Here is a 27,259-nt window from a genome sequence, read left to right on the forward strand (position 1 = left end):
GTTTCCACATAGTTGGCAAAACTATCAAGAAAAGAAAGGAAATGCTTATTTCAAACAGCAGCCAATACATTAACTTGGTGGGGATGGGGATAATTGTTTTGGAAGAACCCCACAGGCTGCTTCTGAGGTCCTATTTATATAGCAATTTTGGCCTGAGCGGTAAACGGATATTAATCTCAGAGCTTCTTCAACCGCACATTGAAGTTCTCTGCAATTTTTTTTTCCCACGCAGGTCATATTTCAAACTTCGGAAAGCCAAGTTTTGGGGGTACAAATAATAACTATAGGACACTAGTAAAAGAACACAGATAAGACACTGCTGAATAAGACTTGGGGGAGGGCCCGAATGACGCAGCATTTACCTGAATCCGACACATCTGCGACGGCGCTAGCGGAGTTTGTGGGCGAAGCTGCGGCACCAACCGCCCAAGACGGAGTCAGGCCGGATGGCGCCCACGCCGAGCCTCAGACGAAGCTCAGAGAAGCGGGCACGGCGCCCTCCTGGCTCCCTGACCTCTGGCCTTCACAGCGTTGCGAAGTTCCCCGCCTGTGAACACAGCCGACTTTACAACACAACGACCTAGGCCGACGCCGGAAAAGCCGCCCAGATCCGTCCTCTAGAACGGAAGTGACTCCTTCCTGAGCCTTCATTGGCCCAGGGGCGCCCACGAACTGGCGGGTTTTTTCCGGGTAATGCAGTTCACAGGCCTCTCGAACCTAGCAAGGGGCGGTGCTCCCCGCCTCCAGGAAAAGCCCCGCCTCACTGGGGGCTCCTGGGAAAGGCCGCCCTGGAGGCTCTGAGGACGGGGGCGGGGTTTCACGCTTCTTAAAGGAGACGAACCCAGATTTCCATGGAATGTAGTCTTCGCTGATCACAGAGACAGTCATATTTCAGATGTTTCCGAAACCTGCAAAACCAAACGGGCACATGATACCACGTTGTCACTATGACACAAAGTTCATGCATCCATAGCTGGGGTCTATTAAACATTGTCTTATTGCTCTTCCAAAGGATGCAGGCTAAAGGTTTAGACCTCACTGTGTTAGGTCAGAGTCAAGAGAAGACTCCAGACAGGGGGCCATAGTGAACAAGACAGAGGAGGAATGTGGGGTGGCCATAAGCAGGTGGACCATGTGTTGCTTCTCTGGTTCCCTCATTAAAAGAGCCAGTGATGTCCCATTCAGGGACACCATTTTTGAACATGCATCTGTGAAGAAGCATGTAATGAAATACACCTGCACACACCGATTACCTCGCCTTTTCTCTAACTGATGGCCTTTCCCCACACCTAAGACCACACTGCGTCTTTATACCTTAAATATCTCAAGCACATCGCCTCCGAGAAGGTGGATCTGAGACTTCTTCTAGCTCCTGGCTTGGCTGCCTTCTCCCCTGCAAACCTTGGCATCTCAGCGTTTGGCTTCTTGCGCCTCTGGTGCAGTAAAAACTTCATATTCACTGTTTGGAACTGCCCACAGTTGGGAGTATTCATACCAGGGAAATTGGCAAACACAACAATCAAGGTTCGGTTAGTTGTTTTATACGTGTCTAGACTTAAAGTAACAGAGACTATGTTAATAATGAGGACCATATGTGGTGAATAACGATGTGAGCACATTTATTCCACCCAGTGAAGTCACTGAAGAAAAGTCAAGTTCCAACAAATTTTTGCCTTCTCAGTTACTAATAAAAGACAGACATTTTATCAAAGAAGACAAACACCTGGCAAATGAACACAAAAATGTTCATCATGAATCATTAGGGAAATGCAATCAGACCACAGTGAGACACCTCTACACATTTAAACAGGTAATATTGAAACACTAGCCATATCAACCAAGTACTGGAGAGGAATACAGGAAAACTGGAATGCTCCCATACTGTGAATGGCACACAAAAGGGTACAGTCATTGAATTTTGAATATGAAACCATATGTACATATAAAGAATTTATTAAGCTTATCTGTCATAGCCGAAATGGATACAAACCACAAAACCCCATCCTTTAACAGATGTATGGATAGAAAGTCAGTGGGTGGTATATCCAAACAGTATATTTTTCAGGAAAAAAAATGAATCATAATTATCAGCAACTTAAATGATTCTCAAAATAATTATGCATCATGAAAAAGAGACAAATATAAAAGTAAACATTAAGAGCCCAATGATATTAAGTGTAGAAAACACTAATTGAATGGGAAAAAAGCAAATCAATACTAGTTGCCTGGGAGTCCTGGGAGAGATGTCAGAAGGTGGATATGAGAGTGATGGATGTTTGTAATTATGATGGTTCTGTGGGTTAACACATATTAAAACTTAACCAAGCTGTACATTTTAGGTATGTTCAGTTCAATGCGTACCAACTATACAGCTCAATTAAATTTAATAGAAATTGGCTTCACATAAAAAAATCTGAATTTCTTTTCTGAATCTCCTCTTCAGTAGAACTCTGGCAACCACATGTTAAGCCCATCACATCTCCTTGTCTCATGGAAGGGATTCTGTTGTGGTAGCAATGAAGACTGGTGAGCAATGAAAGGTGTTTCCACTTGAGTTATCCAGGAACTGCTTGCGTCCTAAAAACCACATGCCAGGACTACACGATTTCCACTTTTATTACCCATTATCTTTGCTATACAACAATGACCTTGAGATAAACAATGCTACGGGATCCCAAAACCTTTACATTATTCAGCCTGACACTGACTGGGACCTCAGGAGAGAAACTGCTCTGCAGCTCCTGAGAATTTTTTCAAAAACATTATCCTCAACAGCCCCAGTCACGGGAACATTCATGGATGCAATTTTAGAATAGGTTCATCTCTTTTTGTTTGCTAGTCACTCACTCCCTATTAATTCCGTTTCTATACCAAATATGGTTCCCACCTAATGTCTGTAATCTAACGCTCAGCAACACCAGCCTACCATGTTATGGACATTATGGCACATGGCTCTTTTCCAGCTGGACCTAGAGAACTTCTTCTCTTGAACAGTACTGGGGTCATCATGTGACATCCCATGTGAAAAAAGAGAACTTATGCAGCTCCAAAAAACACTGGTGGTTCATACAACTGTCCTCATCTCAGGGTGACCTCGGGACCCACCAAAAATTCTAACATCCAGGTCACATTAGTCCCACAAAGCCCTGTAGTCTACCCCAGGAGGCTTTGGACAACAACTCAAATTAGACCAAAACTGGAGTGAAAACCATTCTCCGCCATGGTACTATCCTTACTGAAGAATACAAAGATTGGAACACCCACAAAAGACGTGGCTTAAACTATAGTCTTTATTTTTTCATAGAGCAGAGCAAAGGGTGGCAGATAGTTCCCCAACAGGGTGACCTGGAGCTAGAAACATCCATCGTGAGCATGACATGAGACTATTAATACCACCAAGGAAAGCAAACTTCTGTCAGCTGCCAAGGGAACCCACATTGGGTCACCGTGGTCAAAGCTGCTTAGGTCCTGTCCTTGACAGAAGAGAAGGACAACACCCAAGTGCTCAGGCTATCCATGCTTCCCTCCAGGGGACAGGACAGCACAGAGGTCTACCTACCCTGATGTGCGATGACTGATGGCCAGTACTGGGATCTGCTACTTGGGAGAGGTAAAAAACCTACAGTGATGTTGAGTCCAGCAAGGGGCTTGCATAGGTTAGAAGGTAGAGCGTAGCTCCTGAAATCAAGCTTCCTACGAACCTGGTACTCATAGGCAATCTGCACACCAGGGCTGTTCAGATGTATGGCATTCAACTTCCAGTTGATGACTTCCTCAGAGTCTATTCAGTATGATGTATTAACTAAGGAGACAGCTCATTCGCTGCTCTCCTCATCTCACTTGAAGGCCCTTCTCCAGATGAACTTTCTGATATCGAATAAGGTAAGACCTTTGGCTGAAAGCTTTCCTACATTTGCTGTACTCATAAGGTCTATCTGAGCTGTGAAGTTTCTAGTGCTCAGTCAGAGCAGACCTTTGACAGAAAACTTTTCCACATTTGCTGTGCTGATGAGGCCTTTCTGGGGTGTGAGCTTTTCGGTGTTGAGTAAGCTGGATGCTTTGGCTAAAGAATTCTCCTCATTCAGAGTTCTCATATGGTTTTTCTCCAATGTGAACTCTGGTGCTTAATAAGAGTAGAGCTTTGGCTAAAACACTTTCCACATTCACTGCACTTATAAGGCCTTTCGCCAGTGTGAACTCTCTGGTGCGTAGTGAGAATAGAGTTTTGGCTAAAACATTTCCCACATTCACTGCACTTGTAAGTCTTTGCTCCAGTGTGAATTCTCTGGTGGACCTGAAGGTGGGCCCTTTGCCTAAAGGACTTCCCACATTCACTACACTCATAAGGCCTTTCCCCAGTGTGAATTCTTCTATGTTTAATGAGGCTGGCAATGTACCTAAAGACTTTCCCACATTCACTGCACTCATAAGGCCTCTCTCCAGTGTGGACTCTCTGATGCTGAACAAGCATGCGTTTATAGGTGAAGGCTTTTCTGCATTCTCCACATTCATAAGGTCTCTCCCCAGTGTGGACTCTCTGGTGCTGAACAAGTTTGCTTTTAGTAATGAAGGTTTTCCCACATTCACTGCATTCGTAAGGCTTGGCTCCAGTGTGAATTCTCTGGTGCACAATAAGTTGGGCGTTTTGCCTAAAGAACTTCCCACATTCTCTACACTCATAAGGCCTTTCCCCAGTGTGAATTCTTCTATGTATAACAAGGTTGGAGTTGCATCTAAAGACTTTCCCACATTCACTGCATTCATAAGGCCTTTCTCCAGTGTGGACTCTCTGGTGCTGAGCAAGCCTGTATTTACGGCAGAAGGCTTTCCCACATTCACTGCACTTGTAACGCTTTTCTCCATTGGGAAAGGCCTCTACAAACTCGGTGTCCTTTTGTGGAGTGACTTGCTGCTGGAAAAGGCCAGAGCTACAAGGGAAATCCTTCCCAGGCTCCTGGAATGTGAAAGACTTCTTGGATGCATGGACAGTGTGGCTCTTCATAAAGGTCTTACCCATGTCTCTTCTAAAGAGTTCCTCTCCACTGTTCTGGTGAAATGGCACACCTGCCCCACAGAGTCTCTGGCCAGGGTTTGTGCCAAGGTCTTCAGCTAGATGCAAACCACCTTCTAAGTACAGGCAGCACCTCTCCCAGGGACAGGACTTCAGGATGGACAGGTCTGCCTCTGAAGTATTTATTTGTGGCACTTCTACAGAAACATTCTGCTCAGAAGGTAGCTTGTTCTCTGCTATATACCAACACCCTGAAAGCAGAGAAATACGGGTAAACTTGACATAGGATTTTGGTAGGAGGCGGCCCAATCACAAATGTGTGTCTGACATAGAAAAGAATAAATCTATGGGACTGTTTTCAAGACAAGAAGTTGCAGGGAGGTTAGGAAAGCCCTGTTGTACAGTACTGACCCTCTACACATCACAGAACAGGGAACACTCACCAGGCAAATGACAGAAGGATGGGGTGGAATGCATAAAGGAGCTAGGGGTCCACAACTCATTCCTCCAGGAACAGTTTTCACTAGGACCTTGGCTGCTGGTGACATGTGTGTGCTATGTGGAAAGCTGTGTCCAGGTCCAGGAAAATCTGATTTTCACTGAGTAGCTGGCGTTCAATGACTATTTTGAGGAAAGGTGTAGGCCTCATCAAACATTAAGTGTAGGTGAATAGTGGAAAGCACAGCAGAGGGAGGATGGAGAGGAACAATGAGTGGAAGACAGAGAGGTGAGGGATAATTCTGGGTTGGAAGCCAGAGTAAAAATCACAGGAGGCAAGGGTCAAGGATGGAGGAGAAACAGAAACGAGGTACACAGTCACTGGCCTTGACACCAAAACAGTGTTGGGTACGGGACATGTTCCTGAAATAACGTGAACCGAACCATGATGTCACTTCCTCCCTCAATGCCAATTACCAGGGCCAGGCCATATTTGAGCCCCTCTTGCTCTGTCTGGAGCCATGTCCACTCTGTCATGTACCCAGGGTTCTCCTCTCAGCTCCAGCTGGACAACATGGGACCTAGAAGATGAAAGACCTAAGAGAAACACACGACAGGTGAACAGTCAGTACTGGCCCAAGGGACAACCAATCCCAAAACAACCTCAGGAAAAAAAATATGTAACAAAAAGAATCTTTGAGATGAGGGTCTCACAGAAACAGCCAAGAAGACTCCACAAATACTGACCACATTAAGTCCCAACAATTCCTGGAATGGTGAGGCCCCAAGAAATGTCAGCTGGAAGATGGCAGAGCCTGAAGCACAGAGGTGCATGGGTCTACGGAGTCAACTTAGCAGGGAGTGGCTGAGACTAATGGAACCCACTGAACTAATTCCAAGTCATTTGACACAGAAAACCTTCACTGAAAAAACTTCAGAGCCGCTGGTACTGGGGATACTTCTGAAAGGAGGTCATATATGCAGTCACTCAGCCTTGGCACCAACAACACAGATGAGAGGGAAGCAGTAACAGAGATGTGCCCACTGTCTAGCTGTGAGAAAACAGACTTGTCTTTGGAAAAAAGGGGAAAGGCAGAGACCTGTCCAGGATGCTGGGATAGGTGTGAGGGCCTTACCCAATGATGCAACAAGTGCAAAGGTCTCCAGCATGACATCGTGGTACAGGAATCTCTGGGCCTCATCAAGAAGCCTCCATTCCTCCTGGGAAAAGTACACAGCCACGTCCTCAAAGGTCACAGAGCCCTGTGATGACAGGGACAGATGTCTCCATAAGCAGCCTCTCTCCCCAGGACCCCATAAGTACCCCTAACCCATACTCACTCTGGGTTCATCATCCTCCCCAGCTCCCTAACTCAGAGGGCACTGGTACCGAATAACTCTTCATATTTCCTTGAGCACGAGGTACAACTCTCAGCAGCAGCAGGCAAGTGGACAGATAGATGCCATCTAAGCTGTGGACCTGGTATGCAGGGCCCCCTCCCTCTCCTGCGAGACAACACAGCCTGAGTCCCCAGGATCACGTTACCTAGACACAAACAAACTTGGGCTCATCGTCCTCTCTTAAACTCCTGGTATGAGGGCCCTGGGGCGATTTGGTCGCACACCTTCCCCACATGCATATTACTCACTGGCTAACTAACTCCTCATACAGCTGATCCCCATCACCACCACCCGGCCCACAAAATTGGCATGTCTCCTACCTCCTCACATACGCTCTGCACACGGCATCAGAAAGTTCCTGCCAATGCAACAGGATCCCACCGTACCCCAACTCTCCACTGGCGGTTCCCCAGCCCTGTTCTGAAGGCTCCCCCACCAGGCCTTGTTCCTGACTTTAACCTCAGTCAAAACATGCAGATCTAAATACCCCTGGTCTGGTTCCACTTCTGTATTCCTCACTATGTCTCCTCACCAATTAGAACCTTGTCCATATAACACCCATTCAAAATCCACACCCACTTGACACACCTTAGGTAAACTCATCTGACACTGTGAGAGAAACTCCCCAAGTTCCACCACAGAAGCCTGGTGAGTGCACAGGAGGAGAAATAACAGCAGCCTGACTTCTCTATCACTTCACCTCCATTCTGCTTTCCCTCTGCATCAATTTCACGGCCACTCCCCCATAAAAACCTGGGCCACCTGCTGGACTTTCCCTCCACCCCCCACCTTCCCACTGATGACCACTCTTCTTATCTGTCTTTGTGACAGCCCCCCTCTCTTCCCTTGTCCCCTAATGGCATCCTGAAGCCTCCCCCAGCACTCTAGATCTGCACGTTCAGCCGTCCCCTTGTCTCCTATACTTGGAGTCACTGGAACATCTGACAATCAAAACAGCCAAAACCCAAACCCTAATGTCCTCACAGAAAAGGATTGCTATCACTAACTTCCCCGTCTCAGTTGATGGCACTGCCACCCTCTCATGTGCAAAGGGAAAAAAAACTTGGGAGTCATCCGTGAGCCCTCCACATTAGAAAATCTGGTCAGCCCCTACTTTAAAAGCAAATCCAGAAGCCAAGTGTTTCTCCTACCTCCTCATGCACCACTTTGGTCCAGCAAGAACTAATGGGCATCCGGATGACTGCAAGAGCCTCCTTCATTATCTCCTTGTCTTCCTCTCCCTGAGTCTGCTGTGCACTCCGCAGGCAGGAGTAGCCTCTTAAAACCTAAGTCACATCACTTTTCCCCTCTGTTCCAAAAATTCTATGTCTGCCATCATTCTCAGAACAGAAACCTCTTCTCAGGCTACCATTCTAGGTCTAACTCTGGCCCCCTTGCTCTCTGTTCTTACCAGCTGTTAACAAAGACCTACAAGTCCTAAAACACTCCCATCTCAATCTCATCCTCAAACATTTGTACATATTACCCGCTATACCTAAGACAACCTTTCACATCTCAGTCCACTGGCTGCCAAAAATGGGAATCTGTCCATATAACCTCTGGCCTGGACTTGGAAATCTGGGCTTAGGGTCCCCAGACACCAAGTCCAGGAAGAGTGGCAGCAAAAGACTTCTAGGACACCTGACACTCACCAGTGCAGGGTCCATAAGTGGTTCTGCTGAATGTGGAACCTGTGGGAAGAGCAGGGCCATGTAATATTAATTCCCATCAGCAACACAGACAAAAAAGGTTAATAAATGACCAATTTAATATTTCAGGCGAAGACAAACGCTCAAGGAAACTAAAGCATAAAAGAGGGCAGAAAATGTTACAGTTGTACCATAAGGTCATGTGGATATCTTGAGAAAAGGCTGTCCAAAAGTGGGACAAACAAGTACAAAGCCTCTCTATCAGAGTCATGCCTGGTGTGTTTGAGCAGCATCTACAAAGCTGGTATGACTGGAGCCCAGTGAGCCCAGAAGAATAAGGGATTGTGTTAGCAAGGAAATGATGTTGGCAGGTCATAAAGCACTATTATAGTCCTAAGTCACAAATATCAAAATTAAGTCTCATTTTACGTACAGCTCTGTTTCTGACACTTCCATTTGATTCCCTTCGTCTATTTCTCCCTTGCCAATAATACATTTTTCTCTTCTTGTAGCTTGTAGTTGGCCCTAACATCTGATCAGAAGTTCGTATATTATACTTCCTTTCCAATTTTACTTGGTTATCTTATAAATTATTGCTTTATATAAAATTTCAGCTTACATAATCCATATACTAAGTTCTGATTAGAAATTATTATAACATTATGGAGACTGGTTCAAGATGGCAGAGTAGAAGGATGTGTGTTCACTGCCTTTTGTGAGCGCACTGGAATTACAACTTACTACTGAACAATCATTGACAGGAAGACGCTGGAACTCAGGAAAAAAGATACCCCACCTCCAAAGACAAAGCAGAAGCCGCAATGAGACAGTGGGAGGGGTGCAATCACAATAAAATCAAATCCCGTAACTGCTGGGTGGGTGACTCACAGACTGGAGAACACTTATAGCACAGAAGTCCACCCACTGGAGTGAAGGTTCTGAGCCCCACGTCAGGGTTCCAACCTTGTGGTCTGGCAACAGGAGGAGGAATTCCCAGAGAAACACTTTGAAGGCTAGCAGGATTTCACTACAGGACTTCGACAGGACTGGGGGAAACATATACTCCAAGCTTGGAGGGCATACACAAACTAGTGTGTGCATCAGGACCCAAGGGGAAGGAGTAGTGACTCCATAGGAGACTGAACCAGACCTACCAGCTAGTGTTGGAAGGTAACCTGCAGATGCAGAGTATGGCTGTGGCTCACCACAGGGACAAGAACAGCAGCAGCAGAATCTCTGGGAAGTACTCCTTGGCATGAGCCCTCCCAGAGTGCACCATTAGCCCCATCAAAGAGCCTGTAGCCTCCAGTGCTGCATCGCCTCAGGTGAAACAACCAACAGGGAGGGAACTCAGCCCCACCCATGAGCAGACAAACCAATTAAAGTTTTACTGAGCTCTGCCCACCAGAGCAAAACCCAGCTCTACCCACCACCAGTCCCTCCCATCAGGAAGCTTGCACAAACCTCTTAGATAGCCTCATCCACCAGAGGGCAGACAGCAGAAGCAAGAAAAACTACAATGTTGCAGCCTGTGGAATGAAAACCACATTCACAGAAAAACAAACAAAATGAAAAGGCAGAGGGCTATGTACCAGATGAAGAAACAAGATAAAATCCCAGAAAAACAACTAAATGAAGTGGAGATAGGCAAACCTCAGAAAAAGAATGGAGGCAAAGATCAAGAAGAGGCAAGAAATGTTTTAAAAGACCTAGAAGAATTAAAGAACAAACAAACAGAGATGAACAATACAATAACCAAAATGAAAAATACACTAGAAGGAATCAATAGCAGAATAACTGAGGCAGAAGAACACATAAGTGACCTGGAAGACAGGATGGTGGAATTCACTGCCACGGAATAAAGAAAAAAGAATGAAAAGAAAACAAGACAGCCTAAGAGACCTCTGGGACAACATTAAATGCAACAGCATTCATATTATACAGGTCCCAGAAGCAGAAGAGAGAGACAACAGACCCAAGGAACTATTTGAAGAGATTTTAGTCGAAAACTTCCCTAACATGGGAAAGGAAATAGCCACCCAAGTCTGGGAATCACAGAGTCCCAGGCAGGACAAACCCAAGGAGTAACATGCTGAGACCCATAGTAATCAAACTGACAAAAATGAAAGACAAAGAAAAATTATTGAAAGCAACAAGGGAAAAACGACAAATAACATACAAGGGAACCCCCATAAGGTTAACAGCTGATTTCTCAGCAGAAACTCTACAAGCCAGAAGGGAGCGGCATGATATATTTAAAGTGATGAAAAGAACCTACAACCAAGATTACTCTACCCGGCAAGGATTTCATTCAGATTGGATGGAGAAATCAAAACCTTTACAGACAAGCAAAAGCTAAGAGAATTCAGCACCACCAAACCAGCTCTATAACAAATGCTAAAGGAACTTCTCTAAGTGGGAAACACAACAGAAGAAAAGAACCTACAAAAACAAACCCAAAACAATTAAGAAAATGGTAGCAGGAACATCCATATCGGTAATTACCTTAAACATGAATGGATTAAATGCTCCAACCAAAAGACACAGGCTTGCTGAATGGATACAAAAACAAGACCCATATACATGTTGTCTACAAGAGACTCACTTAAGACCTAGGGACACATAAGACTGAAAGTGAGGGGATGGAGAAAGATATTCCATGCAGATGGAAATCAAAAGACAGCTGGAGTAGCAACACTCGTATCAGATAAAATAGACTTTAAAGAATGTTAAGAGACAAGGAAGGACACTACATAATGACAAAGAGATCAATCCAAGAAGAAGCGATAACAATTATAAATACATGTGCACCCAACACAGGAGCACCTCAATACGTAAGGCAAGTGCTAACAGCTATAAAAGAGGAAATCGACAGTAACACCATAATGATGGGGGACTTTAACACCTCACGTACATCAATGGACAGATCATTCAGACAGAAAATTAATAAAGAAACACAAGCTTTAAATGACACAGTACGGCTTCCCTGATTGAGAGTCCGCCTGCCGATGCAGGGGACACGGGTTCGTGCCCCGGTCTGGGAAGATCCCACATGCCGCGAAGCGGCTGGGCCCGTGAGCCATGGCCACTGAGCCTGCACGTCTGGAGCCTGTGCCCCGCAACGGGAGAGCCCACAAGAGTGAGAGGCCCGCATACTGCAAAAAAAAAAAAAAAGACACAGTAGACCAGATAGATTTAATTGATATTTATAGAACATTCCATCCAAAAACAGCAGATTACACTTTCTTCTCAAGTGCACACGGAACATTCTCCAGGATAGATCACATCTTGGGTCACAAATCAAGCCTCAGTAAATTTAAGAAAATTGAAATCATATCAAGGATCTTTTCCGACCACAATGCTATGAGATTAGAAATCAAATGCAGGGGAAAAAACGTAAGAAACACACACAGAGGCTAAACAGTACATTACTAAATAACCAAGAGATCACTGAAGAAATCAAAAAATATCTAGAGACAAATGACAATGAAAACATGACGATCCAAAACCTATGGGATACAGCAAAAGCAGTTCTAAGAGGGAAGTTTATAGCAATACAAGCCTACCTCAAGAAACAAGAAAAATCTCAAATAAACAATCTAAACTTAGACCTAAAGGAACTAGAGAAAGAAGAACAAACAAAACCCAAAGTTGGTAGAAGGAAAGAAATCATAAAGATCAGAGCAGAAATAAATGAAATAGAAACAAAGAAAACAATATCAAAGATCAATAAAACTAAAAGCTGGTTCTTTGAGAAGATAAACCACGGAGCAACTAAGCCCATGCACCACAACTACTGAGCCCATGTGCCACAACTACTGAAGCCTGCGTGCCTAGAGCCCGTGCTCCACAACAAGAGAAGCCGCCACAATGAGAAGCCCGCACACCACAACGAAGACCCAATGCAGCCAAAAATAAATAAATAAATTTATTTTTTTTAAATTGAAGAAAAGCCATATGAGCATCTCAATAGATGCAGAAAAAGCTTTTGATAAAATTCAACACCCATTTACATGATAAAAACTCTCCAGAAAGTGGGCATCAAGGGAACCTACCTCAACATAATAAAGGCCATATACAACAAACCCACAGCAAACATCATTCTCAACGGTGGAAAACTGAAAGCATTTCCGCTAAGATCAAGAACAAGACAAGGATGTCTACTCTTACCACTATTATTCAACATAGTTCTCGAAGTCGTAGCCACAGCAGTCAGAGAAGAAAAATAAAAGGAATACAAATTGGAAAAGAAGAAGTAAAAGTGCCACTGTGTGCAGATGACATGATACCATACACAGAGAATCCTAAAGATGCCACCAGAAAACTACTAGAGCTAATCAATGAATTTGGCAAAGTTGCAGGATATAAAATTAATACATAGAAGTCTCTTGCATTCCTATACACTAACAACGAAAGATCAGAAAGAGAAATTAAGGAAACAATCCCATTCACCATTGCAACAAAAAAGAATAAAGTACCTAGGAATAAACGTACCAAGGAGGTAAAAGACCTGTACTCAGAGAACTGTAAGACACTGATGAAAGAAATCTAAGATGGAGAGATATACCATGTTCCTGGATTGCAAGAATCAATATTGTGAAAATGACTATACTACCCAAAGCAATCTACAGATTCAATGCAATTCCTATCAAATTACCAGTGGCATTTTTTACAGAACTAGAACAAAAAAATCTTAAAATCTGTATGGAGACACAAAAGACCCCGAATAGCCAAAGCAGTCTTGAGGGAATAAAATGGAGCTGGAGGAATCAGACTCCCTGACTTTAGACTATACTATATAGCTACAGTAATCTAAACAATATGGTACTGATGAACAAAAATATAGATCAGTGGAACAGGACAGAAAGCCCAGAGAAAAACTCACGCACCTATGGTCAACTAATCTATGACAAAAGAGGCAAGGATATACAATGGAGAAAAGACAGTCTCTTCAATAAGTGGTGCTGGGAAAACTGGACAGCTACACGTAAAGAATGAAATTAGAACACTCCCTAACACCATACACAAAAATAAACTCAAAATGGATTAGAGACCTAAATGTAAGACCAGACACTATAAAACTCTTAGAGGAAAATATAGGAATAACACTCTTTGACATAAATCACAGCAAGATAGTTTTTGATCCACCTCCTAGAGTAATGGAAATAAAAACAAAAATAAACAAATGGGACCTAATGAAAGTTAAAAGCTTTTGCACAGCAAAGGAAACCACAAACAAGACGAAAAGACAACCCTCAGAATGGGAGAAAATACTTGCAAATGAATCAACAGACAAAGGATTAATCTCCAAAATATATAAACAGCTCATGCAGCTCCATATTAAAAAAACATACAACCCAATCCAAAAATGGGCAGAAGACCTAAATAGACATTTCTCCAAAGACGACATACAGATGGCCAAGAAGCACATGAAAAGCCACTCAACATCACTAATTATTAGAGAAATGCAAATCAAAACTACAATGAGGTATCACCTCACACCAGTTAGAATGGGCATCATCAGAAAATCTACAAACAACGAATGCTAGAGAGGGTGTTGAGAAAAGGGAACTGTTCTTCACTGTTGGTGGGAATGTAAATTGATACAGCCATATGACAAACAGTATGGAGGTTCCTTAAAAAGCTAAAAATAGAATTACCATATAACCCAGTAATCCACTACTGGGCGTATACCCAGAGAAAATTGTAATTCAAAAATACACATGCAGGGACTTCCCTGGTGGCACAGTGGTTAAGAATCTGCCAGCCAATGCAGGGGACAAGGGTTCGAGCCCGGGTCCGGGAAGATTCCACATGCTGTGGAGCAACTAAGCCCATGCACCACAACTACTAAGCCTGCACTGTAGAGCCCACAAGCCACAACTACTGAGCCCAAGAGCCACAACTACTGAAGCCCACACGCCTAAAGCCCATGCTCCGCAGCAAGCAACTGCAATGAGAAGCCCATGCACTGCAATGAAGAGTAGCCCCTGCTTGCCGCAACCAGAGAAAGCCGCGCACAGCAATGAAGACCCAACATAGCCATACATACATACATACATACATACATACATACATAAATGACGCATGCACCCCAATGTTCACTGCAGCACTATTTACAAGAGCCAGGTCATGGAAACAACCTAAATGCCCATCGACAGACAACTGGATAAAGAAGATGTGGTACATATATACAATGGAATATTACTCAGCCATAAAAAGGAACGAAACTGGGTCATTTGTAGAGATGTGGATGGATCTAGAGACTGTCATACAGAGTGAAGTAAGTCAGAAAGAGAAAAACAAATATTGTATGTTAACACATATATGTGGAACCTAGAAAAATAGTATAGATAAACCGGTCTGCAGGGCAGAAATAGACACACAGATGTAGAGAACAAATGTACGGACACCAAGGGGGGATGTTGGCGGGGGAATGAATTGGGAGATTGGGATTGACATATACACACTAGTATGTATAAAACAGATAACTAATAAGAACCGGCTGTATATAAAAAAAATAATAAAACTCAAGAAAATTATTATAACATTCTATAACAGAATTCAAGAATACATATTTTTAATTTTTATCCATGTTATTTATATATCCTTTTTCTTTCATAAATACTCAGACAGGTTTTCTGTAATTTCCTACCTGCTGTTCTCTCCTGCAGTAGAGCAGGGACGACCATTTGTCGACTTCACACTGACAGTGAATCTCAGAATTCCCTGGCAGTTCCGTGGTTAAATTCAGCGCTGTCACTGCCATGGGCTCGATTTCAATCCCTGGTCTGGGAACTAAGATCCTGGTAGCTGCACAGTGTGGCCTAAAAAAAAAAAGAGAGAGAGAGAGTTACAAGAAGAAAATGGCACCAGAAAATTAATCTGTGACAAAGGGGTTGCTGCTGGCATCAGAGTAAAAGTGCTTGGCCTCCAGCAGTGTGAGGTAAGTGGCTGTCAAAGATGACGCCTTAAACTTAAGACAAAGAAAACAACCTATGAGACCTGACCTCTATTCCACCCTCATTATAAAAACATGGAAATTTCTTTGGTTCTAAACATCTTGATAAGGATTCCCAGCATTATAACTTTTTATCCTTACAAGGATTCATTCTGTCCCCCTTAAAACAAGTATTTTAACAAGATGTCTTAATCATTTTCTCTTCCAATACCACCAGAGGATGATGACATAACAGTAAAATAAATACTACAAGCAGAGTACAATCACTGCAAAAGCAGAAACCCTCTAAGTGGCTGTATACTGTAAAACTGTAAGTTTACCTAATGCATGATGAGTGTGTATAAAAATACAACTACGGCATCACTAATCATTAAAGAAATGCAAATCAAAACTAAAATGAGGTGTCACCTCACACCAGTCAGAATGGCCATCATCAAAAAATCTACGAACAATAAATGGTAGAGAGAGTGTGAAGAAAAGGGAACCCTCTTGCACTGTTGGTGGGAACGTAAATTGATACAGCCACTATAGAGAACAGTATGGAGGTTTTTTAAAAAACTAAAAATAGAACTACCATACGACCCAGCAATCCCACTACTGGGCATATACCCTGAGAAAACCATAATTCAAAAAGAGTCAAATACCACAATGTTCACTGCAGCGCTATTGAGAATAGCCAGGACATGGAAGCAACGTAAGCGTCCATCGACAGATGACTGGATAAAGAAGATGTGGCACATATATACAATGGAATATTACTCAGCCATAAAAAGAAACAAAATTGAGTTACCTGTAGTGAGGTGGATGGACCTAGAGTCTGTTATACAGAGTGAAGTAAGTCAGAAAGAGAAAAATAAATACCGTATGCTAACACATATATATAGAATCTAAAAAAAAAAAAGGTTATGAAGAACCTAGGGGCAGGACAGGAATAAAGACGCAGACGTAGAAATGTACTTGAGGACACGGCGAGGGGGAAGGGTAAGCTGGGACGAAGTGAGAGAGCGGCACTGACATATATACACTACCAAATGTAAAATAGATGGCTAGTGGGAAGCAGCCTCATAGCACAGGGAGATCAGCTCGGTGCTTTGTGACCGCCTGGAGGGGTGGGATAGGGAGGGTGGGAGACGCAAGAGGGAAGGGATATGGGGACATATGTATACATATAGCTGATTCACTCTGCTATACAGCAGAAACTAACACACCATTGTAAAGCAATTATACTCCAATAAAGATGTTAAAAAAAATACAACTACGGGATAGATTACGACTAAGTATAACAATCTCATTCAAAGCACTAAATTAAAATTAGTAACATGGAGCAAAACAAGATCAAAAAGTGGAAATGTCCATTTAAATACAATAATAATTTTAACATATACGTTAAACAAATGTGTGCTTTATATACCCCAGAAAGCAAGGAAGGTATGGCTAGCGTAACAATGTTTATAATTACAGAAAGGAGACCAAAAAACAAACAAGCAAAAAACAAAACAAAAAAAACAAAAACAAAGAAAGCCTTCAACAGCAGAAAGACATTTTACTCATATACTGTATTCACACTATTAGAACACTGCAGAAGAAGGAAAATTAACGGACAGCCATGAAAAAATGGGTAAAGTCACACCATATTGGGCAAATGAATAAAAACACATCATAATACTTATATGAGTCAAGTCATAAAAGAGTTTTAAGATAACTGAGCGAAGGTAAACTACAGTCGTCGAATATTTTCCAAACAGCTGAAACTATCAAGAAAAGCAAGGAAATGCTTACTCGAAACATCAGACAATACCTTAACTTTTGGGGTATGGGGATAACTGTTATGGAAGGAACCCACAGGCGGCTTCTGGGGTCCTACTTGTATCTAATTTCTTGACTTGAGCAAAGAATGGGTATTAGTAAGAGCTGCTTATTCAACTGAACATGGAAATTCCCTTCAATTTTTTTTCCCCACGCACGTCTTATTTCAATATTCGGAAAACCAAGATTTTGGGAAACAAATAAACATAGGACGCTCGTAAGAGAACACTGATAAGAACGAAAATACTGCAGAATCAGAAGAGCTGTCTGAGGGCCCGGAGGGAGCAGCATTTACCTGAATCGCACCCATCGGCGTGGCCGTACCAGCGGAGTCTGTGGGCAATGGTGGGGCCCGGGCACGGAGGCCCCTCCCGGCCCCGAGACAGAGTCAGGCCGGATGGCGCCCACGCGGAGCCTCAGCCTTTCCTCAGAGCAGCGGACACAGCACCCTCCTGGCTCCTTTACCCGGTGCCGACCCAAAGTACCGGAGGGCACACCAACAAACAAGTCCGAGTTTAAATATGTCGCCCGCGGTCAACCCCGGAAGGCCCGCCCAGACACCGCCCCCTAGAACGGAAGTGGCTCTCTCCTGAGCCGTCATTGGTTCAGGGACCCTTACGCACCGCGCTTTGCCTTCCGGGTAATGTGGTTCACAGCGCTCTACGACCTGTCAGGCGGCGGTGCTGTACGCCCTGTCAAGCGGCGGTGCTCCCCACCTCTGGGAAAGTTCGTCCTCACCCTGAGGGTAGCTGGGAAGGAGTGTCCCAAGGCTCTGAGTACTGGCGGGGTTCACGCTTCTTAAAGGGGACGCACACAGATATCCGCAGAACCACGCTTCTTAAAGGGGACGCACCCAGATTTCCGTGGAATGTAGTCTGTGCTGTTCAGAGAGGTACTCAGATATAATAAGAGTTATATTCATATATATATACGTATATATATATATATATACGTATATAAACTATAATATAGTTCAGATGTTCCCCAAACGTAAAAAAACACAAATGCGCACGATACCAGATTGTCACTCAGCCACAAAGTGCATCCATCCGTAGTTGGGGTCTAATAAACACTGTTCTTACTGCTCTTCCAAAGTATGTAGGCTGATGCTTTAGAGTCAATTTATGCGTCTCAGTGTGTTAGGTCAGGGTCAAGAGAGCAAAGACTCCAGACAGGGCCATGGTGGGGAAGACAGAGGGATGTGGGGTGGCCAGAAGCAGGTGGACCATGTGCTGTGTCTCTGGTTCCCTCAGTAAAGCCAGTGACAGTGTCCCATTCAGGGGTGGACACATATTTCTTACTCCACATTTAGATATGTATTCAGTTCTTTTCTAGAATCTAAGATCTACCCATCTCAAAAGAAGAGTGACTTACCGCATGCCATTTTCTCCCTGGACAGTGACTCTACGGTCCCAGTCATAGTTTATTTACAAAGGGGGCATTTGAACCCTGAGATAAAGGATTGGTTTACATGATCCTCTTTCCTTGCTGGGTACAATATAATTTTTTCACCAACAACTGCAGTAACAATGCATGCAGAGTCGATATCATCTCAGAAAAATATTTGTGAAATATGGAAATTGCTGAAATCCATCATTTAATTATTCAAAGTTAGTGGCCAAAATAGCCCTTGGCCATGTGAACAAGGTTAGGCTCTCAGTGCAGTTTCTAGAGACACTGAAGTCTGAGAAGTGAGGGGATTAAACAGAGCACGTAAACAGGACACTTGGCTAATCTGTGGTTATAGCTTTGTAACATGTGATCTACTATTTATTTATTTAAAACGTTTTTTATTCAAGTACAGCTGGAAGGGCTATGTAAAGAGAGCAGACAGCTTTGCCAAAATGCTGAAAACAAACAGGGCATCTGTAGCATCATATTTACTCCCTCCTTAAGAAACACTCATTAAGTGCTTACCCCATTCCAGGCACTACTTTGGCTGCATCAAGATCAAAAGAGACAAAGATGCCTGCCCTCATGAGTCTGACCTTCCGGTCAAAGGAGATGGACAGTAAGAATTAATGACAGGGCCTCCCTGGTGGTGCAGTGGTTGAGAGTCCGCCTGCCGATGCAGGGGATACGGGTTCGTGCCCCGGTCTGGGAGGATCCCATATGCCGCGGAGCGGCTGGGCCCGTGAGCCATGGCCGCTGGGCCTGTGCATCCGGAGCCTGTGCTCCGCAACGGGAGAGGCCACAAGAGTGAGAGGCCCGCATACCGCAAAAAGAAAAAAAAAAAAAAAAGAATTAATGACAACACAACAATTACAGAATACATTTATGTGTTTTGAGTGTTAGCCAAAATTTCAGAAATGAAGGCCTGATTGAACTAAACTAAATATTTAGGGCTTGTTAGGACGCCCAGGAGACGTAGGTACGAGAAGCACTTGAATTGTTACCTGAACTACAAAATGGAGGAAGCCTATAAAGGCAAAAAATGGAAGGCCACAGTTAATTCCATAAGTTGTTTGTCAAGAATTATAATTGGAGCTGTCAAGAAGTAAGGGTGCTTATAAAGCAAGGATTGGTTAGGGTCAGAAATGGCTATATAGTTACAAGGGGGGGAATGTTGAAACTGCAAGGTTGTAGTTAGCAGAAGTTTTAAAAATGCCTAGTGTCTATTGTCAAACTGAACCTGGGTCTGCTCACCTACTTTCTTCTGATTGGTTGCTGGTAAGGTCACAGGGTGATTTTCAGGAATCTTCATCATCAACTTTCTGGTTCCAACCAGTCTCAGGCCTATGTGCTTGTTGTCATCATGTAGTCACCATCCTCCACCTGGCTGGAGGTCTTGTTTCTGCAAAACAACTCAAGGATATACATCAGATTGTTATCTATAACCTTTCAGAAGGAACTAGAATTCCTGTGAGTGTTTTATCACTGAACTATTGTTCCAACTGTCATTACTGTTTTCGACTGCTTTTCCTTTCTTTCTGCACTCTCACCTCTCTAATTAGTAACTACTTGAATCTGCTCTTTGGAACTCAGGGAAGGCCTAGGAAACTAAAGTCTTTCTCTATGTACAGGAAACAAGGGGGACTTCCCTGGTGGCACAGTGGTTAAGACTCTGTGCTCCCAACGCAGGTGGGCCTGGGTTCGATCCCTGGCCAGGGAACTAGATTCCACATGCTGGCCTCAATTAAGAGTTCACATGCCACAACTAAGGAGTTCACCCACCACAACTAAGACCTGACACAACCAAATAAATAAATAAATATTTTTTAAAAAAAAAGGTGGGGACAGACTTTTGTACCCAGGAGGGCCCTGCAGGGTCCTGTTCAGTTTCAGAAACAAGGGTACCATGGCTTGCAGGGCCTGGTTCAGCTGGGCCTCAGAGGCGCCTCTGTAACGTCTCTTCTTGTGCTTTTCCTCTTGGTCACCTCTGCGTGGACCCAGAGCTCTAGAAGCCCATACAGGTGGGAAAAAGCCAGAGCCCGTAACAATGCCACCCCTAAAGGATGCAGGAAGTTCCACTCACCTGGTGTGCACTGCATCTTAAGAGCACTTTGCTAAGCCTTCACTGGCTCAGTCACTGCACCTGCAGACTGAAGTGACTTCTGGGTAATACAGTTCCCAAATGAAGCATGTAGATCTCCAAAATGTGATTCTTTTTCATACTTGAAAACACGGGTACTTAACTGCTTAGCAGGAGAGGTGAAGACAATGTTTAGACTTGCCAGAAAGGTAAAAATGAATAAAGAAGCTGTGCTGTGGTGTTTATTCACTGGCCTAACAAATGTACCACAAGCACCTAAGGAGTTTCAACCACAATAGTAGGTGCATGGGACATATTGGGAATAGGGTTGTCAGCTGTTTCATGTATACAGCACAAGTCCTGTATTTCACAATTTTGTCCAGAGTCCTTTGACTTCGTCAGCACGACATAAACATCCTACATCCCACTTTTTGCAATGATTTCCAAAACGCCGGCAGTTAATTTGGACAATGCTTTATGGTTTGGCTGAGGGAAGACTAAAAACAGATACTAATAAATAAAGGGCTTACTTTACATAGTCAGGAAAGGGAAAAGGGTGTTCCTTGGCCACAGTCCGAAGTCATGAACAAATAATCATCGTTTCTAAGAGATAACTTTCGATGAATACATGTGTCCTCAAAATCAGCGGGGTCAACGAAAGCCTCAACAGAGAAACTAAGCTTCTGGAAGTTAGCAAATCATTGATAGGGACAAGCTTTTGAAATTTAACCAATCGGTGATAGACTACCGCTCCCCAACCCGAGTCCTGAAACACAGCCAGTCAGTGACCGCTCCAGCCTCCTAAGCAACAGTCAAACAGCAACTACCTCAGTTCCATGCCCCAGCTCCAAAAAGTCAGCTGGTCAACAGGAGTGACCACACTAACACTGCTGAAAGTCCAGAAATCCTTCAACACACACTTCTGAAATTCCTCCATTCCTGGCTCCATAAAAGATAAATGCAGCTCAAGCTTTGTTCTAGGACACTGCCTGACAACTACAGCTCTCCCTCATATGCATGCATAAGGTCCACATTTCTTGTATAAATATTAAGTTCAATTGATTGTTAGCTCAGAAGTTTGCAACCTTTTCAATGGTTCAACATTTGTTTATGGCTTCTTATGAGTTTAGAGTTAATGGCTATATATAGATGGCAAGTTGGGTGGGGATGCAAGGAAAAGAAAAGAGAAGGGCACTGAAACCTTACTGAGGCAACGGGCATATTCATTATGACAATTCTGATGATGGGTTCAATGTCTATACATATGTGAAAATATGTCATGTTGGACACTTTATATAAATGCAGTTAATCTACATCAATAATCCCTTAATGAAGCTGTTTGGGGAAAACTTTTTCCCATAAAGTGTTACAATGCTATTCCTTCTAGAATATCAAACAACTGACAAAGCTGTACTGATCATCAGGACCCTCACCCCACATCTTACATGAGTCAACTGTGATTCCTTGTCTACAAAACGGGAGAATAGTGGAAATATGCCCACTCGTGTCACCGAGAATGGTGGCTAGGACACGACAGACCCGTCCCTGAAGGAGAGAATCTCCCTTTACTCCCTCATGACGTTCCTGCCTTGCCATTATGGTTTGAGGAAAACAGCCCAGAGAGGCTACAGGGATCCATAAAACCTCTGGCTCTGCTGCTCTGCCAATAAACTGGCTACAGGGACTGGGCTGTAGGTCATGAGTTCTGTACACTCTCTTTCCACCTGGCCAGTTACTCAGGTATTCACAGATGCCCCTTTGGAAGTGGCTTATCCACTCTACTTTGGGGCAGTCTCCACCAGTCCAGTCCCTATTAATCCAGTCACCATTTCTGTACACAATATGGTTCCCAGCCTGGGCCTTGTTAAGTTTTATGTCCATGGACATAAACCTACATGATTTTTCTTCCTCAGGACACACAGCTCCTAGGTGGGTATCAGGAGAAAGCTATCTCTCAATAATGCCATGGAACATCCACGAAGTTCATGGTACTGTCAAATACACTATTGTTTGCAAACCAACTGCCCCAAGTGACTGAGGAACCACAAATAATCTTCACATCCAGGGCAGGAGACCTTGGTGCAGGGGTCCTTCAGACTTTCCTAGGAGGCCTCAAGCAGCAATGCAATGAGGCCAAATCTACACTTAGAGTTGTGCTTTGTCCTCCTGCTATTTCCTTTGAAGCACACAAAGTCGAGAGCCCCAGAACTCCGTACTTTGTATTCTGGCAGAGCCCAATTCTGTTCTCAAACCATACAGTATACAGTGAACAGAAACCCAAGAGTAAAGGTGGCTTAAACAATAAGACCTAGGGGAGGGATGGAGTGGGAGGCTGGGGTTAGCAGATGTAAGCTTTTATATACAGAATGGATAAACAACAAGATCCTACTGTATAGCACAGGGAACTATATTCAATATCCTATGATAGGGCTTCCCTGGTAGTACAGTGGTTAAGAATCCGCCTACCAATGCAGGGGACACGGGTTCGAGCCCTGGTCCAGGAAGATCCCACAGGCCACGGAGCAACTAAGCCTGTGTGCCGCAACTACTGAGCCCATGTGCCACAACTACTGAAGCCCGCACGCCTAGAGCCTGTGCTCCGCAACAAGAGAAGCCACGGCAGTGAGAAGCCCGTGCACCGCAATGAAGAGTAGTCCCCACTTGCCGCAACTAGAGAAAGTCCGCACGCAGCAATGAAGACCCAACACAGACATAAATAAATAAATTTATTTTTTTTTAAAAAAATCCTATGATAAACCATATGGAAAAAAATATTTGAAAAAAATATACATATATCTGAATCACTTTGCTGTATACCAGTAATAAACACAACACTGCAAATCAACTGTACTTCAATAAAGAAAAAAACAAAGAAAAACACCCAATAATAACTTTATCACAAAAGCCAGCAAGATGAGCCAGCATTTCCTAGGGTGGGTAAAATGGAGGCTCGAAAAAATCTGTCAAGAATGTCGTAAGACAATCAATGATGACCCTGAAGCACGGGAAACCTCTGTAAGCTGCCAGCCAGCAGACGCAGTCCTCTGTCCAAAGTGGGTGATGTCCACACCTGAACAAATCAAAGGGGTGGGCCTGAGGTTTCACCAAAGGGCTCAAATGGCTGGCAAATACTCCAGAAAAAGCAACAGACTACAGCAATCTGTTCTCCCTGCTTTCTAAAAACAATTGAGATATAATTAACATATAACATTCATTAGTTTCAGATGTATAACATAATGATTCAGTATTGGTTTATATTGCAAAATGATCACAATAGGTCTACTTCACGTTTTCCTCATAGTAAGTTTTGTGTGTTGAGAACTTTGATGATTTACTCTTAGCAAGTTTTAAACACGCAATACAGTATTACTAACTATAGTGACCATACTCCCTGCCAGCTAATACCAGGAGAGTGGCTTCTATAATATACATGGGCAGTGACGGAACTCCAGTGACGGCCCCAGGCAGGTCTGAAACTGCAAGAGTTCTCCAGTTTCCCACAAACCTGGCCCTTACCGTGAACCTCCCTAGTGAGGATGTCTGGATGTACGAGATGCAGTTGCTGGGGGAATATCTCCCTCACAGGGGCTTATCTCCAGAGCTTTCATCTGTTATTATGTTGAAAAGCCAAGAGCACAGTGGCTGCACGTGTAAGGTCTTTCTCCAGTGTGAGCTTCCTGGTGCTGAATGGAGACAGACTAGTGGCTGAAGACTGTCCAACATCCGTCGTACTCCTAATACTCTGCTGGGTGTGGAGTTGTTCTGTAAGATCAAAAGGTTCTTGATGGTGGAACACACAGCACAATGACACTGGGATACATGAAAGACAGAACTGTTTGTTATTTACAGCTCAGAATGAGAGAAAGACGTTAGACAGGGCAACAAAGAGGGCTGAGCCCAGGGACAGGATTAACAGAAAGCTGGAGCTGTGGTGGGCAGTTTGTATGTGGCAAGAGTGGTGGGATCAGCTAGGTTTCATGAGCTTTCTGTGGATTGGCTATTTTGAATAATTGTATGGGTTCCAGAACATAGGGGCTATCACTAAATGTCTGACACCTTGGTGTCTGGTAGTCCAGAGAATGAGAGCCTGATAAGGAAAGTGGTTGGGGTTGTGGGCTTCTAGAAGGGGAACGGACAGTCCTTCTCCTGCCAGGGCTTCAAAACTGAGTCAAACCACTTTCAAAAACTTAAGTATATATCAAAATGCTGTGTTACTGACATACACACACATATAGGAGAATGGACTAAAAGAGCACAGAAACAAACCCTCACATACATGCTCAGGTGTTTTAAAAGGGTGCAGAGACCATTCAAAGAGAAATGAGTTTTTTCAGCAGGTGGTGTTGAAAAAACTAGATAACCATACATAAAAGAATGAAGTTGCACCTGCACCTTACATGATATAAGCTTCAAGCTGTACCGCTGTAAAATGGTACGGCTACTATGGAAAACAGCCCCTCAGTTCCTCAAGAAATTTACATATTGAAATAATGATCCAACAATTCTCGATCTGGACACATACCTAAAAAGGACAGAAACCAGGGCCTCAAAGAAATATTTGTGCGATCGTGCTTACAACAGCATTATACGCAATAGCCAAATAGTGAAAGCAACCCAAGAGCCCACTGATGAAGGGATACAGAAAAAGTAGCATATACATAAAATGGAGTACTACTCACTCAAAAAGGACGGAAATTCTGACACATGCTAGGACACAGATGAAACTTGAGGACACTGTCTTCAGTGAAATAAGCCAGCCACAAGAGGAGAAAAACTTTATGACTCTTATATAAGGTACCCAGAGTGGACAAATTCATAGAAAGTAGAATAGTTGTTGTCAGGGGATAAGAGAGGGGGGATGAGGAGTTGTTGTCTAATGGGTTTAGTTTCAGTTTTATAAGATGAAAAGACTTCTGAATATTTGTCTGCACAAAAGGTGAATGTATTATTACCGATGAACTTACAGTTAAACATGGTTAAGACTGTAAATGCTATGTTACAAGCATTTTATCACAATTTAAAAAAATTTTGAACACCTGCATAGCAGTACTTTCCAGTGCTAAATCAGACCAGACTTTTCCCACATCCACTGCATTTATATGGCTTTTCTCCCATGCGAACTCTCTGATGAACAACGAGCGTGAAGTGGTCTTTTAACGCACTTCCCACACTGGCTGCACTCATAAGGCATTGGACTAGTGTGAGCGCTCTGATGTTCAATGAGGCCAGATCTTTGTGTAAAGAACCCTCCACATCCAAGGTGCTCATATAGCCTCGTTTCAGTGTGGACTTTCTGGTACTGAACCACATGGAATGGTCTGATGAAAGTCTTCCCACTTTCGCTGCAATGGTTTTTCTGGTGCTCAACAAGTATGTGTTCACGGCTAAAGGTTTTCCCACATTCACTGCACTTGTCATCATTCTATCCACTTTCAAAGGTCTCCCTGCCCTCCATGTTGCTGTGTGGCTTCCCTCGTGTGAGGGGCCTGGCTCTGGAGAAGGCCTGAACTGGCCGGAAAGCCCTTCCCTCCCATGCAGCATGTCAAGGTCCTTTCTGCCACGGGAAAGCTGCAGTTCTTCACCAGTGAAGTCCTCCCTTCATCCCATCTGGGGAGTTTCCTCCTACTCGGTTCCTTTTGGTGCTGGGAAAGGCTCACCACACACATGTACACTTCTTGTTCAGGGTGTGTCCCATCATACTCAGCCAGGAGCAAAATGTCTTTCAAGAGTGGGCCACACATCACATTAAGAATGAGACTTCTGGGACTTCCCTGGAGGCGCAGTGGTTCAGAATCTGCCTACCAATGCAGGGGACACGGGTTCGAGCCCTGGTCCGGGAAGATCCCACATGCCGCAGAGCCACTAAGCCCATGCCACGACTGCTGAGCAGGTGCTCTAGAGCCCGAGAGCCACAGCTACTGAGCCCTGATGCCACAACTAATGAAGCCCATGTGCCTAGAGCCAGTGCTCCACAACAAGAGAAGCCACCACAATGAAGAGCAGCCCCTGAGTGCTGCAACTAGAGACAGCCGGTGCGCAGCAACTAATACCCAATGCAGCCAAAAATAAAAAGATAAATAAATAAATTAAAAAAAAAAAAGAATGAGACTTCTGGATGGATGGACCTGGCTTTGGAGTCTTGACCTGTGACTCTATAACTGCATCACCTTGCTCTGAAAGCGCCTCCTCATCCTGGGCTCCGTGTTGACAACCTGGAAGGAGAGACATGCCAATAAACGTGGCCCCAGCAGAAATGTGTCTCAGACACACCCAGCAGTAAGTCCTTAAGATTGCTGAGATGCGTGGGGCCACAGCCTGTGTGAGGAAGGCCTGCTGTGCAGAGCTGAGCCTGGGAAGCTCATGTGACGGCAGAGCACAGACGATGGGTAAGAACACGAGGAAGGGTCTTCAACTTACCTTTCAACAAAACCTGGCTACTGGTGACTGGTGAGCAATGAGTAGAAGGCTGTGTCCAGACCCAGAATGTCTCAATGCATCACAGCAGCTGGGCTACAAGGAGT

At 43.9% G+C, this 27,259-nt stretch overlaps 1 protein-coding gene across 3 annotated transcripts; it reads right to left on the reverse strand.

Moving 5' to 3' along the window:
- Positions 1-1,147: 1,147 nt before the first annotated feature.
- On the reverse strand, positions 1,148-17,793 carry LOC308606452 (zinc finger protein 792-like). 3 transcript variants are annotated; one of them, XM_081217361.1, is made up of 6 exons: positions 17,562-17,793; positions 15,155-15,326; positions 8,503-8,541; positions 6,586-6,712; positions 5,927-6,046; positions 1,148-5,262 (listed from the first exon to the last, which is right to left on the reverse strand). In XM_081217361.1, exons 2-6 carry the CDS (start codon positions 15,266-15,268, stop codon positions 4,091-4,093), a joined length of 1,572 nt encoding a protein of 523 aa, XP_081073487.1. In that variant the 5' UTR covers positions 15,269-15,326; positions 17,562-17,793; the 3' UTR covers positions 1,148-4,090. The 3 variants fall into 3 exon arrangements, with proteins under 3 accessions (XP_081073487.1, XP_081073488.1, XP_081073489.1); XM_081217362.1 differs by lacking the exon at positions 1,148-5,262 and having other exon boundaries at positions 5,287-6,046; XM_081217363.1 differs by lacking the exon at positions 1,148-5,262 and having other exon boundaries at positions 5,922-6,030.
- Positions 17,794-27,259: the final 9,466 nt, after the last annotated feature.

Source organism: Mesoplodon bidens (genome assembly GCF_964165515.1).
Source record: "Mesoplodon bidens genome assembly, chromosome: 18".
Taxonomy (NCBI): domain Eukaryota; kingdom Metazoa; phylum Chordata; class Mammalia; order Artiodactyla; family Ziphiidae; genus Mesoplodon; species Mesoplodon bidens.

Bases quoted from the DNA above. Each gene is read 5' to 3' on its own strand.
- LOC308606452 (XM_081217361.1), bottom strand. From the start codon at position 15,268: ATGGCAGTGACAGCGCTGAATTTAACCACGGAACTGCCAGGGAATTCT. The intron at 8,542-15,154 runs GTAGGAAATTAC...CTCTTCCCACAG, and splicing joins ACTGCAGGAGAGAACAGCAG to GTTCCACATTCAGCAGAACC. The intron at 6,713-8,502 runs GTGAGTGTCAGG...CTGTCATCACAG, and splicing joins CACTTATGGACCCTGCACTG to GGCTCTGTGACCTTTGAGGA.